Raw genomic sequence first — 19,052 nt, forward strand, 5'->3', positions numbered from 1 at the left:
CAGATTGCCATACTTTTTTCGTATTTTTTCACCTGATCGTGCTAATGACTGCTTAAAGTGTGATGAACATTTAAGGTGCTCATACAGCCTTTCCAAATTCGTTGAACTTTTAAAATTCAAACTGTGGAAAATAGGATTTCGAAGAAAATTTCGTAAAGAAATAAAACAATTTAGCGGTTTGAATTAGCTTGCTATTGAGAAATTCCGCGCCTCTGAGAGGACTTTTCCTGTACACATAATACGACGACATATGAACCAGACATATGAATACAGCTGAGAGGACTTAAGACGAGAGGTTTGTGACGTCATGTAAGGAACGTATGAATGCGCTGAGGTAGATGTAGTACTCGGTAGACTTGTAGATTACTAATAAGAAGATAATGAACAAATTTCAAACCGAGGACACAAACAAACAAAAATAATTGTAAGAAGCAAGTTTACATACCACTAAAGAGAGATGGAAGAATGTGCTAGAAATAGACTAATGAATATTACTTCAAGAAAAAGAAAGATTTCATGTTTTATCAAGTGATATCACACAGAAGTAATGATAGAGATATCCAACAGGATTAATAAGGTTACAAGAAGCAGAGAAGGATATAGTAGATGATAAAGACAGTAGAGGGTAATGTTGATTTGGAAATTAGTATTATATAGTACATATAAAAGAAGTAAACAAATGTGTTCAAGAAAGTTTGACGTAGTCAATGAACAACAATAGCCATGAACAACAAAAATAATTGCACAAATTATTGATACACTGAAAAACATTTTTGTTGTTTTTTAAAGATATAGGGAATCGAGCATGCATGAAAGGATTGAAGGTTTTTAACATTTACTAAAACAGTTGAGATAACAGCTTCTGAACGTTAAGCTTTAAATACCATAAAACAATAAAATACAAAAAGTTGAGCAATAAAAGTTCAGTCGTCAGTTTTGTATTGATTCAACTCTGAGGGGGCTGAACTTCTTGGATCACAATTCGAGAGACTGAATTCCATCCACTGGAGGCATCTGCATTGGAATATCCCTGACAATTACCGACATAGAAACCAACATTAACAGTACCCTTATCGATGTTGCCACAATATCCCTCTATCTGACGATGACGATGGATACTCTGTGTTCCTTTACCTTTCCATATGAAATAAACACCTTCAATTGTAGGATTACATTCTTTTCCATTGAATTTGAAATACCATCGCTTACAACACCCGTCGCAGTTTTGAATACGGAGGTTGCCAGCGTAGAACACGCGAAGATAAGTATTGTCACGTTTTTTCTTGAAACTGCATATCTAGAATACATCAAGCAAGCAGAAATAGTTATGTATACATTGTAAGCACGCATGCGTAAAGTTCAACTACTTAAGCACTCCCAGTAATGAATTACAACTGGTTGAGTGAAATGCTGGGGATTCTGTTTGACGTGCGAGATGACAGGTTTTATAGAAAGTTCTCATTTCATCTAAATGTTCGTAGAGACTAGAGAACATAAGTTAAGTAATGTTTTAACAGTAAATTTGTCTAACTTTTTAACAATTAATGCAAGCCATAAAAACTCGTCGTAGAAATAGCCAGCTAAATTAAAACTTTTTTTGCCATTAAAATATGAAAAGAACAATCTGTGACGTTTTCTAGTCCTCTAATTTCTAATGATTTTTGATACTGACATTATTCTCATTTCACGTTGCTTTTTTGTATGCTTTTTACGCTTGATACATAAATATTCTAGGAACTCAATGAGCTTTTGGGGATGGTGCATGAAAGAGCCGGTCTAATTACACTCGAAACCGGGTTATAACAATATCAAATTTGTAAACGGCTATATTTTTCCTTAAACGTTTTCGACAGGAATTTAAGCGATGGATTTATATTACACTAGTATGACATACTTCAAGATTTGATCAATAAAATTTATAAATAAAGACTTTATCAAATTCTTGTTCATTTCTAAGATTCTTCAATCACATTTACTCAAACATCTACCTATATACAAGAACAAATACAACACACTTTAACTCTTAAAGGAAAACAACATAAACTATGACAAATAACAAAGCAAATTAACTTAAACTAGGACAAATTAGCACAACTTTGGCGCAATATTTTGGTTTCGATTTCATACACTTTTAGTTATTGTGGGCTCACATTTACATAAATGATTATTTGGTTTTGCTTTAGATAAAAGTAAATAGGTAGTCTAGCTAAGAGAGAAGCAAAATTAAAGTTTCATAGAATAAAAATTACATTTTCAAGTGTCTTCATTGTTTACTAATTGTTCAACTGTTTTTTTAATAATAATACAAGTATTTACCTTTATAAGTCCATTATCAAGATCATTATTTTCTTTCCATGTGCATTGCTTCCAGTTGGATTCAAAATTATTTCCTGGAGCACCTACTTTACCAGCCTCACCTTTTTTACCCTTTGCACCAGTCCTTCCTAGACTACCTTGGATTCCTTTGTCACCCTTCGGCCCAGATGGTCCTCTGATTCCTGGCCTCCCATCTCTTCCGTCAGAGCCTCTTGTGCCTGGGACCCCATGGACACCAGGAGTTCCGGGTGCACCAGGAATTCCAGGTGCAGCACAACAGGATGTGCATGAATTAACCTTCTTAGAAATAGCTCTAGGCTCTCGCATTCTCTGTTAACACATGAAAATAATGTTTAATGACTGTCTGAATTTAGTTTCGTTCTCGCTTAATACTTTTCGTTCTAGCTTAATAATTTTTTAATTAAGATTTTTGCTCATAAGATTTAACAAATAACGAAAAAAAAGGTCCATGCTCGTGGTAGCTTTTTAACAACCTGAAAGTTTTTCGCAACGATTGAACTTCCGCTTGTCTCGAATCCACGCTCAATTTGCATATTTTTTCCGAATAGTCAATTATTTATGATGTACTTTGTTTCGACCTGCTAACCGTGTCAGGATAGCAGTAATGAATTACAATATAAAGATCACATGATTATTTTAAGAGACAATTTACACCATTTATCTTTATTATACACCTGAAAATATCATTGAAATAAAGTATCTGAAAAATTCTGATGTAAAGTGCACTGACATATTAAGCGCAACTCAAGTCATGGAGGATACTCAATAGCAACATTTACGGCAATCATGCATTATTTTACCATTCTCAATTGTACAGCTTGACAGCTTGTTACGTCATACACAGATCTAGAATTTATGATACCTTATAGTGATGAACATTAACGGTTACATATAAAATGAGTGCAAAACATACATGTTTATTGAAAGTTAGATGAATTGGTGATTATAATAATGCATTCGTTTAACTTATAAAAATTGTTGTTATACGTGTTGTGATTACATAATTTAATATTTGTTGTCTTCACAAAAATGTAATTTTGTTTGATCACTACATACTATGGAGGAGAATTAAGCTGCCTTACAATTTATAATATTTACATATTTGATTCCTTTCTCTGTGGTTGACTTCCTTATAGTTCCTTTTGTCTGCAGCAGCTCGATAGTGTTTTTACGAGACATTTAAACATAAATATTTGATTGAAGTCGGAGGACTATTACATAACGGACAATAACAGATCTAGGCACCGTATAAAACAAAAATTTGTAAAAGTTCAAACGAGAAAATTTGTGGGTGTTTTTGTTGAAATATTTTGCGGCTTATGAATTATATATATTACAGAGAACTTTTTATTGTAATATACAATATCTACTAGTCAATTTTCAGTTTCAACAAGTTTTTGTCAATAATATTGCAGAGTCCAGTGTAATATAGTTTGGTAGTCTCATTCTTTGAGCAGAGTCTCATCCAGATGAATAGGACGATCGCATTTGTGTTTAATGCTTGCGTTTTACGTTTCGAAACAACTGATGCGATTAAGGCAATTATATACATAAAAACCTTTTGTGGTTTGAATTATATGGATTATACTTTGGTATATCCGTTTCTGATTCATGTATACAAATCTTCTTGGTATATCTTTAAAAAAACAGTATTTATTTTGCATGCAAGAATCCAAACATTCGTTACAATTATCGATGTTGTTATCTTCCTCATGCAAGTATATTGCTGAAAGGAACAATCATGCACCTAATTTTAGGCGGAAATATGCTAGTTAAATTGGTGGGGGCTTTTTATGACGTTGATTGTTTGTGCTGAGACGGTTGCCCAAATTTGTAACATTTCTAAAGGCGTTGAAATAATTAGAGCAGAATAGCACTCTATAATTACAACTTTCTCATTCACGACTACGAAAAGTGAATGATTTCAAACTTGAAATATTTTTATTAATGAAACATAGTGCATCGTAAAAAAATATAGTACTGTAAAAAATACATTGAGAATCGAAAGCTGTAAATGAGAACACCCATCTCCCAGCGGTGCATCTCTTACGATTTTTACCAATTATTTTAAATTTCATTCCAGCGTATTGCAAGAAATGATTGCATTTGTAGTACTTCTACGAGATAACAAAAATTTCTACAACTAGTCAATGTCTCAAAGCCAACACTTAAACAAATGATGTAGTGTATCTTATTTTAAAGAAGAATACGTGCACACTTATACGAATTTTAACAATCAAGACACTTTAGTTTTGAAGTTATAAACTTAGTTGACTGTTATTCCGTTTATGATTTGCAAATTGAAAAACACACCATAACCTACTAGTGTTAGCATTGAATACGTACAGTTTCATCTTGAATTTCCTCATTACATTCAGCCAAATACACGCACAAAGCCATGACCCAACATAACGTAACTGGTGCAGCAACTTTCATCATTTAGTTGAAATTAAATGTCGTTTTAACCTTAAGGAGAAGTGGACAACAGAAAATTTTGAAGAACTTGTACGTAGCACTGTTGTCTTCGACTTGAACGGAATAATGAACAAGTGGCAGATCCTAGCTGAGACAAAATAAATTTTGGCCGCTAATTTGAAATTTAAAATACTTCTATACCGACATCATTGGTAATACAATTACAAAGAATAAAATTCAACCAATCGATAGACTGGATGGAATTTATTTGTATATAAGTGCCTGGAACGAGCGCTTTTTTGCAAACATCACTGAATTTTAATTAATCAAATTTCTATGAGAAATAAAGTCATTTTAATGACTTGAAAAATGTGGAATATTTTTGAGTGATTAAACGAAGATGTTGTAAATAAAACAATCTACATATTTTTAAAAATTTCATTAAAGCATCTTCCACACTACATAGGTGTGATAAACTCGAAATTGGAGCCGTTTTTATTTTGATTTAGCTTTAAAGGTCTACAATACGACGTACATACCAGCAACAAAAACATAAATCAACGAATAATTTGTATTGTGAACAGAACCCCCTTTTTCTTCAATCGCTTATTTTGAGTGAAATATTTCCTATATACCTCCTCACTTAATATTTAATGCCAGAGAATTAAGCCCAACTTCACACATTCATTGCCATCAACTCTCTCAACTGATGCTAGGAAAGCAACGAATTGATTTCAGTTTTGCTAGCAACAACGGTTATCAATCTTTTATCGATCTTTTGATGACCTTTTGCTTAGTGCAATAATTTTAGGCAAATAAAGGAAGTAGAAGTTTCGATTCTTCTGAAAAAGCGTTCTGAAACTTAGCAAACCTTTGCAGCCACATACACATGCTGAGGATACAATAAGCAGAATGATAGTTAAGTCCTGTTGATGCTCTTAACAAATTATCATGTACTCTTAAATCTTAAATCTCTTAAATCTTATAAATCTTAAATCTTAAAAACTCATACATCTTATCTATTGACGAATGATGCCCCAGAAAAACCGTTCATGGATTTGGTTTATCGCGTCAAGTTGTTTTAAAAATCATAAGATATAGATGAATGACTATGATAGTACGTACATTCGTTAAGTAAATTTATGAAACTTCTTTCAACCAATGCAGAAATGGAAGATCTCGCAGAAAATTTTTTAACTATCATGAGTTTCACAAATTGTTTAGGAAATAGATACCATACATGTTTTGCATTACTCTAGACTAACCACGAAGACAATACTCGGTTGACACTCACACTTTTCCTGTACACATAATACGATGACGTATGAACCAGACATATGAATACAGCAATAACTCTAAAGCTGACTACCGCTAAGTTTGTCGAAACGTCAGTCAACATCAACACCAACTGTCCTTCTCAGGACTACACTGACCTGGACGATCTACATCCACAATCATATAACATGTTGATATTCCTATTAGCAATAATTAAACGTGTTAACATAAACACGCTATTAAATTGTTCCACAAAGACTGCAGCGAGACTGTAACTTTTGGACTTTCCTCTTAAAATCTTTTTTAAAACGTAAAAAGCATTACTTTATCGTACTGCTGTCCCACTATATATGCCATTTAGTCAAACTTTGTCTTACTACATTATCAATATATGATATTTCTTGGTATTTTGATCTTCATCATTATAAACTAAACTCAAACATATATTTTTCGTTCTTTGAAATGAAGAGCAGATTGCCATACTTTTTCGTATTTTTTCATATGATCATGCTAATGACTGCTTAAAGTGTGATGAACATGTAAAGTGCACATACAGCCTTTCCAAATTCGTTGAACTTTTAAAGTTTAGACTATGGAAAATATGATTTTGAAGAAAACTTCGTAAAAAAAGCAGGTTTTTTGCAGTTTGAATTAGCTTGCTTTTTAGAATTTCCGCGCCTCTGAGAGGACTTAAGACGAGAGGTTTGTGACGTCATTTAAGGAACGTATGAATGCGCTGCATACAAAACAACACAGTGTGAAATAACATTTCTTTATATATTGCTTTGAAATTAATATAAAAATTGTACGAAACATGTCGACATCCGATTCTGAGTCTAGTACAGCAACAACAGCGAAAAATATTGAATTGAACAGACACGAATTCGATTTAGAAGACGAAGATCGATCGTCATCAAATGTGCTCCGAAACACCTATGGCGATTTTGAGTACGGCCAAGTTGCAGCGTATGAAAACGAACCACTTGCAGATGATGAGTGAAAAGTATAATAGAGAGACAGAAGAAGAAAGACGCCAAACAGAAGAGCTCGAACGCAGAGTGCAAAACGAGTTCCTCTTGATTCTTGGTAAGAAAAGTTGGAAAATTTGTTTATTGTTGCCGAAGCTTTTGACAGATAACTTTCTTAGGTGCAATTGTGGTAACTGCCGAGTTCCTCTCTTGGTTAATCCAAAAGAATGTAGATGTTGCCACGAATTTATCAATTGCATGATTGAAATGGAAGATCATGTGGTGGTATCCGAATTAGGAAGGCAGCCAAAATGCATCACAGAGCATCCATAATTTGATTCCATTTGCCTCAATCGATGGGATAAAATTTAGCTGCCTATCTTTACCAAAGACGAGATGGAGTTAGATATTGTAAAGAATTCTTGGAGCAAAGGTTTGTTAAAATTAACAGTTAAAAGCTTCTGTCTGGGTTATCTATGAATGCACACTTGCAAAATTTGTATTTTATGGACTCCTACCTGTTTTAATGGACCCTGTGTATTATGCCTTTTCAGGTTTTTTCGAGTTGTTGCATATACACAATTTACAAGAATGGTACATTGCATTCTTCGAGACAACTTTTAATTTAAAAAAATGAACACTTTCCAGGATATGAAGAGGACAATTTGTAAAATAACATAACATTATATATCATTTTAGGTGTTGTGTGCATGAGCCAGCTAGTAGGGATTCAGTGAAGTGTGGAATGATTTTAGCCACTGATATGTATTGCATCTTCGATTCACACTTATACTTGTTATACAAAACATAAAAAATTACAATTCCTTTTCTTTTTATTCTTTCCATGCAGTCATTTCACACTTCACTGAATCCCAACTAACTGGGCTCATACTACCAGCTCCTAAAAAAGTGGTTACTTTTGGTTTTTTGGACAGTTAATTATATTTTTATGGCCTTTCATCCAATTCTTGCACACAGTGCATCAAGGTGCTGCCCTCTCATTTCTCTGATCAGGTGATACTTCTGCTATATCAAACAATAAAGTGAGTCAGTTCCAAAAATAAGATTCAAATTAACTCAAAGCAAGACTTGTAAAACCTGGCTTTGTTGGGGGAATATGTACAGCTGGCGTGCTTTGTCTTGTTGCTTTTTTTGAGATAGCTTCACTTTTTGATTGCTTGTCCAACATGGAAATCATTGGCCATGGAGTCATTCGTAATAGATCATCTTTGGCTTTTTTCAATGTTTCCTCATCAATGAGTGCAGAGCACAACACTTGATATATATCTTCAACATACCCTGGAGGAGCAATGTGCAAATTATTCAAACTTTTATTTTATGGTACTCATTTCTTATTAAGCTTTGACTATTATGGCATTTAACACATGGTATCAGGCAGTAGGAGAAATATATTAACAACCTTAGCAAAATCCTAAGCAACTTTTACATTTCTTACAACAGCTTCACCATTTTTAAATTTTGGATAATGAACTTTAACCTGGGTAACTACCATTAACCTCTTGATTATCCCTGTCCAAATTGCTGTTGAAATGAGTTACAGCAAGGATATGCCTTCATGAAATAAATATTGCATTCAATTTCTTGAAAGAGTTTAAATTGGCAGAAGGGAATAAAAACTGTAATGACACATAGGTGTTTAGGTGTTTCATCACACATGTTTCATAGAATACCTGCAGAGCATTCTAGGAAAAGAGTAGCTGATAATTTTGGGTGCAAACTGGTTAAGAACTGAGTGAAATCCCTCCAATGCACTTGCTTGAGACATTGGAGAAGCTTTCATGATTCCAGCAATCAACCTTGGTTTAGTTAAAGCTGCATACATCTTATTGTATGATATAGAATCTAAAGACAAGGCAATGAATAATGGAGCGTCACTTACGACATCATTTTTGTTTTTCATCTGAGTGGAACTTTTCTTCTATTTAAAACTCGTTTCCTATCTTTTAATAGTTGTTTAATCTTATTTCAAAACAAATTGAAAAAAGTGTTCATTGGCTGTTTCGTTGTATAACCCCATGATATGTGAATAATTTTTTAAACTTTTGATAATGGAGCCTCCAAAAATCACTTTATTATCCTTTGGTAAAACTTTCCTTTATATGCATTCTACGCATGCAGAACTGCCGGGAAGAGAAGTTTTACACTGGGTTTTCAATGTAACCATGATTTAGATAATCTATTCCTGGTATACTTAATTTCTCTTGAACCTGTAAACTAATTCAATCATGGTAACCTGTATTATGTTTTTGACCAAAATATTAAAATAAGATACGCCACTTCAATAAACTTTGGGTGTATATCAATGTACTGCAACTTAAAAAGGCATTTCGAAATCAATTATATCACAAATCAAAATATTTAGCACAAAAATATTTCCTCACGCCCAATATAAGCTTCAACAAATCCGGGCTTATGTTACCAGCAAGATATTCGAACAATCATCTAGTAAGCATCAATGATATAAATGTATATATCTTTACTGTCAAACGTACGATTCTGAACAACAGAGTGTATAGATATTAACATTGACATTGACAAGGAGGTCTAAAGCCGTAATCATCGTTACCTCGTATTTTGGCCACAAAATATATAAGGACTGCAGTTAAGGCTACAGCTAGAGCGGATGGGTGTCTCTTCGTATATTCAGTTGTACTCGACTGATTTCTATAGAAACCAAATTACTTAAAAAAAATTATTTGTGCACAAATGTTTCCCCCCCGCCCCACAATTAAAGTTTTGTCTTCGGCCCTGCTGCTCTGGGTAAATATGATCAAAAATGCAGGTAACGGTTTGCTTAGGAAAGTGTTTCCTAGGTTCCAATTTCCAGCCCCGTTGAAATTGGTAAAGTACTGTCTTATCAATTTTGCTATCGCCTTATAGTGCTTTCATACCGGATTTGTTTTGGCCTTGGAAAACAATGACTACCATAAATGTAGCTGTTGAGGGTTGAAAGAAATTGAACTGATGTAAATCAAAAAGAAGAGAGGGATGGCCTATGTATTTATTAAGAGGTAAGAAGAAATACAAGATTTTTGAACTGGTAACAAGAATATAATGATAGGACTTTGGTTGGAAAAAGTTTTTGGTATAGACATCTCGTGAGCACAAGAGACCAGATATAAAACTTGCAAGCCTTGAAGATGGGAAACATATAACCAAGGGGTGTATTTTGAAGTCGTTGGGAAGAGCATAGAAATTTAAGACTTTCTTTAAAGGAAAGAGTTTTCCTATAACCGTATTTTAAATATACAAAACAATTCAAATAGATTCATGTGTTTAAAGTTGGAAATTGAAGGTACTGCGTATCTTCATAATAAATATGGTTATGCTCTATAAGTAAGATGTAAATTAGACAATAAGAAGAAATCAAGAATTGAGGTAGATGTAGTACTCGGTAGACTTGTAGATTACTAATAAGAAGATAATGAACAAATTTCAAACCGAGGACACAAACAAACAAAAATAATTGTAAGAAGCAAGTTTACATACCACTAAAGAGAGATGGAAGAATGTGCTAGAAATAGACTAATGAATATTACTTCAAGAAAAAGAAAGATTTCATGTTTTATCAAGTGATATCACACAGAAGTAATGATAGAGATATCCAACAGGATTAATAAGGTTACAAGAAGCAGAGAAGGATATAGTAGATGATAAAGACAGTAGAGGGTAATGTTGATTTGGAAATTAGTATTATATAGTACATATAAAAGAAGTAAACAAATGTGTTCAAGAAAGTTTGACGTAGTCAATGAACAACAATAGCCATGAACAACAAAAATAATTGCACAAATTATTGATACACTGAAAAACATTTTTGTTGTTTTTTAAAGATATAGGGAATCGAGCATGCATGAAAGGATTGAAGGTTTTTAACATTTACTAAAACAGTTGAGATAACAGCTTCTGAACGTTAAGCTTTAAATACCATAAAACAATAAAATACAAAAGTTGAGCAAATAAAGTTCAGTCGTCAGTTTTGTATTGATTCAACTCTGAGGGGCTGAACTTTGGATCACAATTCGAGAGACTGAATTCCATCCACTGGAGGCATCTGCATTGGAATATCCCTGAAAATTACCGACATAGAAACCAACATTAACAGTAGCCTTATCGATGTTGCCACAATATCCCTCTATCTGACGATGACGATGGATACTCTGTGTTCCTTTACCTTTCCATATGAAATAAACACCTTCAATTGTAGGATTACATTCTTTTCCATTGAATTTGAAATACCATCGCTTACAACACCCGTCGCAGTTTTGAATACGGAGGTTGCCAGCGTAGAACACGCGAAGATAAGTATTGTCACGTTTTTTCTTGAAACTGCATATCTAGAATACATCAAGCAAGCAGAAATAGTTATGTATACATTGTAAGCACGCATGCGTAAAGTTCAACTACTTAAGCACTCCCAGTAATGAATTACAACTGGTTGAGTGAAATGCTGGGGATTCTGTTTGACGTGCGAGATGACAGGTTTTATAGAAAGTTCTCATTTCATCTAAATGTTCGTAGAGACTAGAGAACATAAGTTAAGTAATGTTTTAACAGTAAATTTGTCTAACTTTTTAACAATTAATGCAAGCCATAAAAACTCGTCGTAGAAATAGCCAGCTAAATTACAACTTTTTTTGCCATTAAAATATGAAAAGAACAATCTGTGACGTTTTCTAGTCCTCTAATTTCTAATAATTTTTGATACTGACATTATTCTCATTTCACGTTGCTTTTTTGTATGCTTTTTACGCTTGATACATAAATATTCTAGGAACTCAATGAGCTTTTGGGGATGGTGCATGAAAGAGCCGGTCTAATTACACTCGAGAAACCGGGTTATAACAATATCAAATTTGTAAACGGCTATATTTTTCCTTAAACGTTTTCGACAGGAATTTAAGCGATGGATTTATATTACACTAGTATGACATACTTCAAGATTTGATCAATAAAAATTTATAAATAAAGACTTTATCAAATTCTTGTTCATTTCTAAGATTCTTCAATCACATTTACTCAAACATCTACCTATATACAAGAACAAATACAACACACTTTAACTCTTAACGGAAAACAACATAAACTATGACAAATAACAAAGCAAATTAACTTAAACTAGGACAAATTAGCACAACTTTGGCGCAATATTTTGGTTTCGATTTCATACACTTTTAGTTATTGTGGGCTCACATTTACATAAATGATTATTTGGTTTTGCTTTAGATAAAAGTAAATAGGTAGTCTAGCTAAGAGAGAAGCAAAATTAAAGTTTCATAGAATAAAAATTACATTTTCAAGTGTCTTCATTGTTTACTAATTGTTCAACTGTTTTTTTAATAATAATACAAGTATTTACCTTTATAAGTCCATTATCAAGATCATTATTTTCTTTCCATGTGCATTGCTTCCAGTTGGATTCAAAATTATTTCCTGGAGCACCTACTTTACCAGCCTCACCTTTTTTACCCTTTTGCACCAGTCCTTCCTAGACTACCTTGGATTCCTTTGTCACCCTTCGGCCCAGATGGTCCTCTGATTCCTGGCCTCCCATCTCTTCCGTCAGAGCCTCTTGTGCCTGGGACCCCATGGACACCAGGAGTTCCGGGTGCACCAGGAATTCCAGGTGCAGCACAACAGGATGTGCATGAATTAACCTTCTTAGAAATAGCTCTAGGCTCTCGCATTCTCTGTTAACACATGAAAATAATGTTTAATGACTGTCTGAATTTAGTTTCGTTCTCGCTTAATACTTTTTCGTTCTAGCTTAATAATTTTTTTAATTAAGATTTTTTGCTCATAAGATTTAACAAATAACGAAAAAAAAGGTCCATGCTCGTGGTAGCTTTTTAACAACCTGAAAGTTTTTCGCAACGATTGAACTTCCGCTTGTCTCGAATCCACGCTCAATTTGCATATTTTTTCCGAATAGTCAATTATTTATGATGTACTTTGTTTCGACCTGCTAACCGTGTCAGGATAGCAGTAATGAATTACAATATAAAGATCACATGATTATTTTAAGAGACAATTTACACCATTTATCTTTATTATACACCTGAAAATATCATTGAAATAAAGTATCTGAAAATTCTGATGTAAAGTGCACTGACATATTAAGCGCAACTCAAGTCATGGAGGATACTCAATAGCAACATTTACGGCAATCATGCATTATTTTACCATTCTCAATTGTACAGCTTGACAGCTTGTTACGTCATACACAGATCTAGAATTTATGATACCTTATAGTGATGAACATTAACGGTTACATATAAAATGAGTGCAAAACATACATGTTTATTGAAAGTTAGATGAATTGGTGATTATAATAATGCATTCGTTTAACTTATAAAAATTGTTGTTATACGTGTTGTGATTACATAATTTAATATTTGTTGTCTTCACAAAAATGTAATTTTGTTTGATCACTACATACTATGGAGGAGAATTAAGCTGCCTTACAATTTATAATATTTACATATTTGATTCCTTTCTCTGTGGTTGACTTCCTTATAGTTCCTTTTGTCTGCAGCTCGATAGTGTTTTACGAGACATTTAAACATAAATATTTGATTGAAGTCGGAGGACTATTACATAACGGACAATAACAGATCTAGGCACCGTATAAAACAAAAATTTGTAAAAGTTCAAACGAGAAAATTTGTGGGTGTTTTTGTTGAAATATTTTGCGGCTTATGAATTATATATATTACAGAGAACTTTTTATTGTAATATACAATATCTACTAGTCAATTTTCAGTTTCAACAAGTTTTTGTCAATAATATTGCAGAGTCCAGTGTAATATAGTTTGGTAGTCTCATTCTTTGAGCAGAGTCTCATCCAGATGAATAGGACGATCGCATTGTGTTTAATGCTTGCGTTTTACGTTTCGAAACAACTGATGCGATTAAGGCAATTATATACATAAAAACCTTTTGTGGTTTGAATTATATGGATTATACTTTGGTATATCCGTTTCTGATTCATGTATACAAATCTTCTTGGTATATCTTTAAAAAAACAGTATTTATTTTGCATGCAAGAATCCAAACATTCGTTACAATTATCGATGTTGTTATCTTCCTCATGCAAGTATATTGCTGAAAGGAACAATCATGCACCTAATTTTAGGCGGAAATATGCTAGTTAAATTGGTGGGGGCTTTTTATGACGTTGATTGTTTGTGCTGAGACGGTTGCCCAAATTTGTAACATTTCTAAAGGCGTTGAAATAATTAGAGCAGAATAGCACTCTATAATCGTACAACTTTCTCATTCACGACTACGAAAAGTGAATGATTTCAAACTTGAAATATTTTTATTAATGAAACATAGTGCATCGTAAAAAAATATAGTACTGTAAAAAATACATTGAGAATCGAAAGCTATAAATGAGAACACCCATCTCCCAGCGGTGCATCTCTTACGATTTTTACCAATTATTTTAAATTTCATTCCAGCGTATTGCAAGAAATGATTGCATTTGTAGTAATTCTACGAGATAACAAAAATTTCTACAACTAGTCAATTTCTTAAAGCCAACACTTAAACAAATGATGTAGTGTATTTTATTTTAAAGAAGAATACGTGCACACTTATACGAATTTTAACAATCAAGACACTTTAGTTTTGAAGTTATAAACTTAGTTGACTGTTATTCCGTTTATGATTTGCAAATTGAAAAACACACCATAACCTACTAGTGTTAGCATTGAATACGTACAGTTTCATCTTGAATTTCCTCATTACATTCAGCCAAATACACGCACAAAGCCATGACCCAACATAACGTAACTGGTGCAGCAACTTTCATCATTTAGTTGAAATTAAATGTCGTTTTAACCTTAAGGAGAAGTGGACAACAGAAAATTTTGAAGAACTTGTACGTAGCACTGTTGTCTTCGACTTGAACGGAATAATGAACAAGTGGCAGATCCTAGCTGAGACAAAATAAATTTTGGCCGCTAATTTGAAATTTAAAATACTTCTATACCGACATCATTGGTAATACAATTACAAAGAATAAAATTCAACCAATCGATAGACTGGATGGAATTTATTTGTATATAAGTGCCTGGAACGAGCGCTTTTTTGCAAACATCACTGAATTTTAATTAATCAAATTTCTATGAGAAATAAAGTCATTTTAATGACTTGAAAAATGTGGAATATTTTTGAGTGATTAAACGAAGATGTTGTAAATAAAACAATCTACATATTTTTAAAAATTTCATTAAAGCATCTTCCACACTACATAGGTGTGATAAACTCGAAATTGGAGCCGTTTTTATTTTGATTTAGCTTTAAAAGTCTACAATACGACGTACATACCAGCAACAAAAACATAAATCAACGAATAATTTGTATTGTGAACAGAACCCCCTTTTTCTTCAATCGCTTATTTTGAGTGAAATATTTCCTATATACCTCCTCACTTAATATTTAATGCCAGAGAATTAAGCCCAACTTCACACATTCATTGCCATCAACTCTCTCAACTGATGCTAGAAAGCAACGAATTGATTTCAGTTTTGCTAGCAACAACGGTTATCAATCTTTTATCGATCTTTTGATGACCTTTTGCTTAGTGCAATAATTTTAGGCAAATAAAGGAAGTAGAAGTTTCGATTCTTCTGAAAAAGCGTTCTGAAACTTAGCAAACCTTTGCAGCCACATACACATGCTGAGGATACAATAAGCAGAATGATAGTTAAGTCCTGTTGATGCTCTTAACAAATTATCATGTACTCTTAAATCTTAAATCTCTTAAATCTTATAAATCTTAAATCTTAAAAACTCATACATCTTATCTATTGACGAATGATGCCCCAGAAAAACCGTTCATGGATTTGGTTTATCGCGTCAAGTTGTTTTAAAAATCATAAGATATAGATGAATGACTATGATAGTACGTACATTCGTTAAGTAAATTTATGAAACTTCTTTCAACCAATGCAGAAATGGAAGATCTCGCAGAAAATTTTTTTAACTATCATGAGTTTCACAAATTGTTTAGGGAAATAGATACCATACATGTTTTGCATTACTCTAGACTAACCACGAAGACAATACTCGGTTGACACTCACACTTTTCCTGTACACATAATACGATGACGTATGAACCAGACATATGAATACAGCAATAACTCTAAAGCTGACTACCGCTAAGTTTGTCGAAACGTCAGTCAACATCAACACCAACTGTCCTTCTCAGGACTACACTGACCTGGACGATCTACATCCACAATCATATAACATGTTGATATTCCTATTAGCAATAATTAAACGTGTTAACATAAACACGCTATTAAATTGTTCCACAAAGACTGCAGCGAGACTGTAACTTTTGGACTTTCCTCTTAAAATCTTTTTTAAAACGTAAAAAGCATTACTTTATCGTACTGCTTGTCGCACTATATATGCCATTTAGTCAAACTTTGTCTTACTACATTATCAATATATGATATTTCTTGGTATTTTGATCTTCATCATTATAAACTAAACTCAAACATATATTTTTCGTTCTTTGAAATGAAGAGCAGATTGCCATACTTTTTTCCTATTTTTTCACCTGATCATGCTAATGACTGCTTAAAGTGTGATGAACATGTAAAGTGCACATACAGCCTTTCCAAATTCGTTGAGCTTTTAAAGTTTAGACTATGGAAAATATGATTTTGAAGAAAACTTCGTAAAAAAAGCAGGTTTTTTGCAATTTGAATTAGCTTGCTTTTTAGAAATTTCCGCGCCTCTGAGAGGACTTAAGACGAGAGGTTTGTGACGTCATTTAAGGAACGTATGAATGCGCTGCATACAAAACATCATAGTGTGAAATAACAATTCTTTATATATTGCTTTGAAATTAATATAAAAATTGTACGAAACATGTCGACATCCGATTCTGAGTCGAGTACAGCAACAACAGTGGAAAATATTGAATTGAACAGGCGGGAATTCGATTTACAAGACGAAGATCAATCGTCATCAAATGCGCTCCGAAACACCGATGGCGATTTTGAGTACGGCCAAGTTGCAGCTTGGCGAACCACTTGCTGATGATGAGTGGTTAGAAAACTATAATAGAGAGACAGAAGAAGAAAGACGCCAAACAGAAGAGCTCGAACGCAGAATGCAAAATGAAGTTCCTCTTGATTCTTGGTTAGAAAAGTTGGAAAATTTGTTTATTTACTGTAGCCGAAGCTTTTGACAGATAACTTTCTTAGGTGCAATTGTGATAACTGCCGTGTTCCTCTCTTGGTTAATCCAAAAGAATGTAGATGTTGCCACGAATTTATCAATTGCATGGTTGAAATGCAAGATCATATGGTGGTATATGAATTAGGAAGGCAGCCAAAATGCATCACAGAGCATCCAGGATTTGATGCCATTTGCCTCAATCGATGGGCATAAAATTTAGCTGCCAATCTTTACCAAAGACGAGATGCAGTTAGATATTGTAAAGGATTCTTGGAGCAAAGGTTTGTTAGAATTAACAGTTAAATGCTTCTGTCTGGGTTATCTATGATTGCACACTTGCAAAATTTGTATTTTATGGACTCCTACCTGTTTTAATGCACCTTGTGTATTATGCCTTTCCCGTTTTTTTCAAGTTGTTGCATATAGGCAATTTGCAAGATTGGTACATTGCATTCTTTGAGACAAAACAATTCAGGCTTGTGCTTACCATGTTATTCGAACAACTTTTAATTTAAAAAAAAATGAACACTTTGCAGGGTATGAAGAGGACAATTGTAAAATGACATAACATTATATATCATTTTAGGTGTTGCGTGCATGAGCCCAGCTAGTAGGGATTCAGTGAGGTGTGGAATGATTTTAGCTACTCTTGATGTATTGCATCTTCAATTCACACTTATTCTTGTTATACAAAAGATGCAAAATTACAATTCCTTTTTTATTTTATTCTTTCCATGCAGTCATTTTACACTTCCCTGAATCCCAACTAACTGGGCTCATACCACCAGCTCTTAAAAAAGTGGTTACTTTTGGTTTTTTGGACAGTTAATTATAATTATATGGCCTTTCATTCAATTCTTGCACACAGTGCATCAAGGTGCTGCCTTGTCATTTCTCTGATCAGTGATTTTTTCTTGGACAGGTGATACTTCAGCTATATCAAACAATAAAGTGAGTCAGTTTCAAAAACAAGATTCAAATTCACTCAAAGCAAAAAATGCCTTTTTGTAAAACGTGGCTTAGTTGGGGGTACATGTACAGCTGGCATGCTTTGTCTTCTTGCTTTTTTGAGATAGCTTCACTTTTTGATTGCTTGTCCAACATGGAATTCATTGGCAATGGCGTCATTCGTAATAGATCATCTTTGGCTTTTTGTCAATGTTTCCCCATTTTTTCAAAACTTGATATATATCTTCAACATACCCTGGAGGAGCAATGTGCAAATTATTCAAAATTCTATTTTATGGTAATCATTTCTTATTATGGCTTTGACTATTATGGCATTTAACACATGATATCAGGCAGTAGGAGAAATATATTAAACAACCTTACCAAAATCCTGAGCAACTTTTACATTTCTTACAACAGCTTCACCATTTTTAAATTTTGAATTATGCACTTTAACTTGGGAAACTCCAGTTAAAGCTTAAAGCTGCAAACATCTTATTGTATGATATAGAATGTACAGACAAGGCAATGAATAAAAGATTATTATACAGAGAATATTTCTTTTGATAGCAACAAGAATTGTTTAAGATTTTTTATCTTCATTTAGCCATTTGCATGGTTTTATGTTGGAATCCTGAGCACATTTGTCAAATAAAGGGTCTGAAAATCCATTGTGTTGGTTTTTGACATGACCAAGAGGATGTTGATGTAGCACTCCAGTACAAATGGTTGGAATAAGGTCTTATACAGCTTGATAAAGACTCACATCCAGCACATGCTGCAAGTTTGGTCAGGAGTTTGGTCACTTCTAAGATGAAATATAAAATATGTTTTAGATAAACACTTCAACTATTGATGCCAGTAAAAGTAGTAAATTTTATACTAGCT

At 33.3% G+C, this 19,052-nt stretch overlaps 2 protein-coding genes and 1 long non-coding RNA gene across 3 annotated transcripts; all 3 read right to left on the minus strand.

Moving 5' to 3' along the window:
* Positions 1-863: 863 nt before the first annotated feature.
* LOC124454496 (collagen triple helix repeat-containing protein 1-like) lies at positions 864-4,864 on the minus strand. The gene is made up of 3 exons (XM_047005300.1): positions 4,684-4,864; positions 2,317-2,646; positions 864-1,297 (listed from the first exon to the last, which is right to left on the minus strand). The coding sequence occupies exons 1-3, from the start codon at positions 4,774-4,776 to the stop codon at positions 947-949; spliced, it is 774 nt and encodes a 257-aa protein (XP_046861256.1). The 5' UTR covers positions 4,777-4,864; the 3' UTR covers positions 864-946.
* A 3,374-nt stretch (positions 4,865-8,238) lies between these two features.
* Positions 8,239-18,855, minus strand: LOC124454508. The gene is made up of 2 exons (XR_006951476.1): positions 18,549-18,855; positions 8,239-8,294 (listed from the first exon to the last, which is right to left on the minus strand). It is a non-coding gene; the product is annotated as an uncharacterized LOC124454508 (long non-coding RNA).
* LOC124454500 (complement C1q subcomponent subunit B-like) lies at positions 12,390-14,923 on the minus strand. Its single transcript, XM_047005306.1, has 2 exons — positions 14,743-14,923; positions 12,390-12,706 (listed from the first exon to the last, which is right to left on the minus strand). Exons 1-2 carry the CDS (start codon positions 14,833-14,835, stop codon positions 12,482-12,484), a joined length of 318 nt encoding a protein of 105 aa, XP_046861262.1. The 5' UTR covers positions 14,836-14,923; the 3' UTR covers positions 12,390-12,481.
* Positions 18,856-19,052: the final 197 nt, after the last annotated feature.

The sequence above is a fragment of the Xenia sp. Carnegie-2017 genome, unplaced genomic scaffold (assembly GCF_021976095.1).
Source record: "Xenia sp. Carnegie-2017 unplaced genomic scaffold, XeniaSp_v1 HiC_scaffold_3, whole genome shotgun sequence".
Lineage (NCBI taxonomy): Eukaryota > Metazoa > Cnidaria > Anthozoa > Malacalcyonacea > Xeniidae > Xenia > Xenia sp. Carnegie-2017.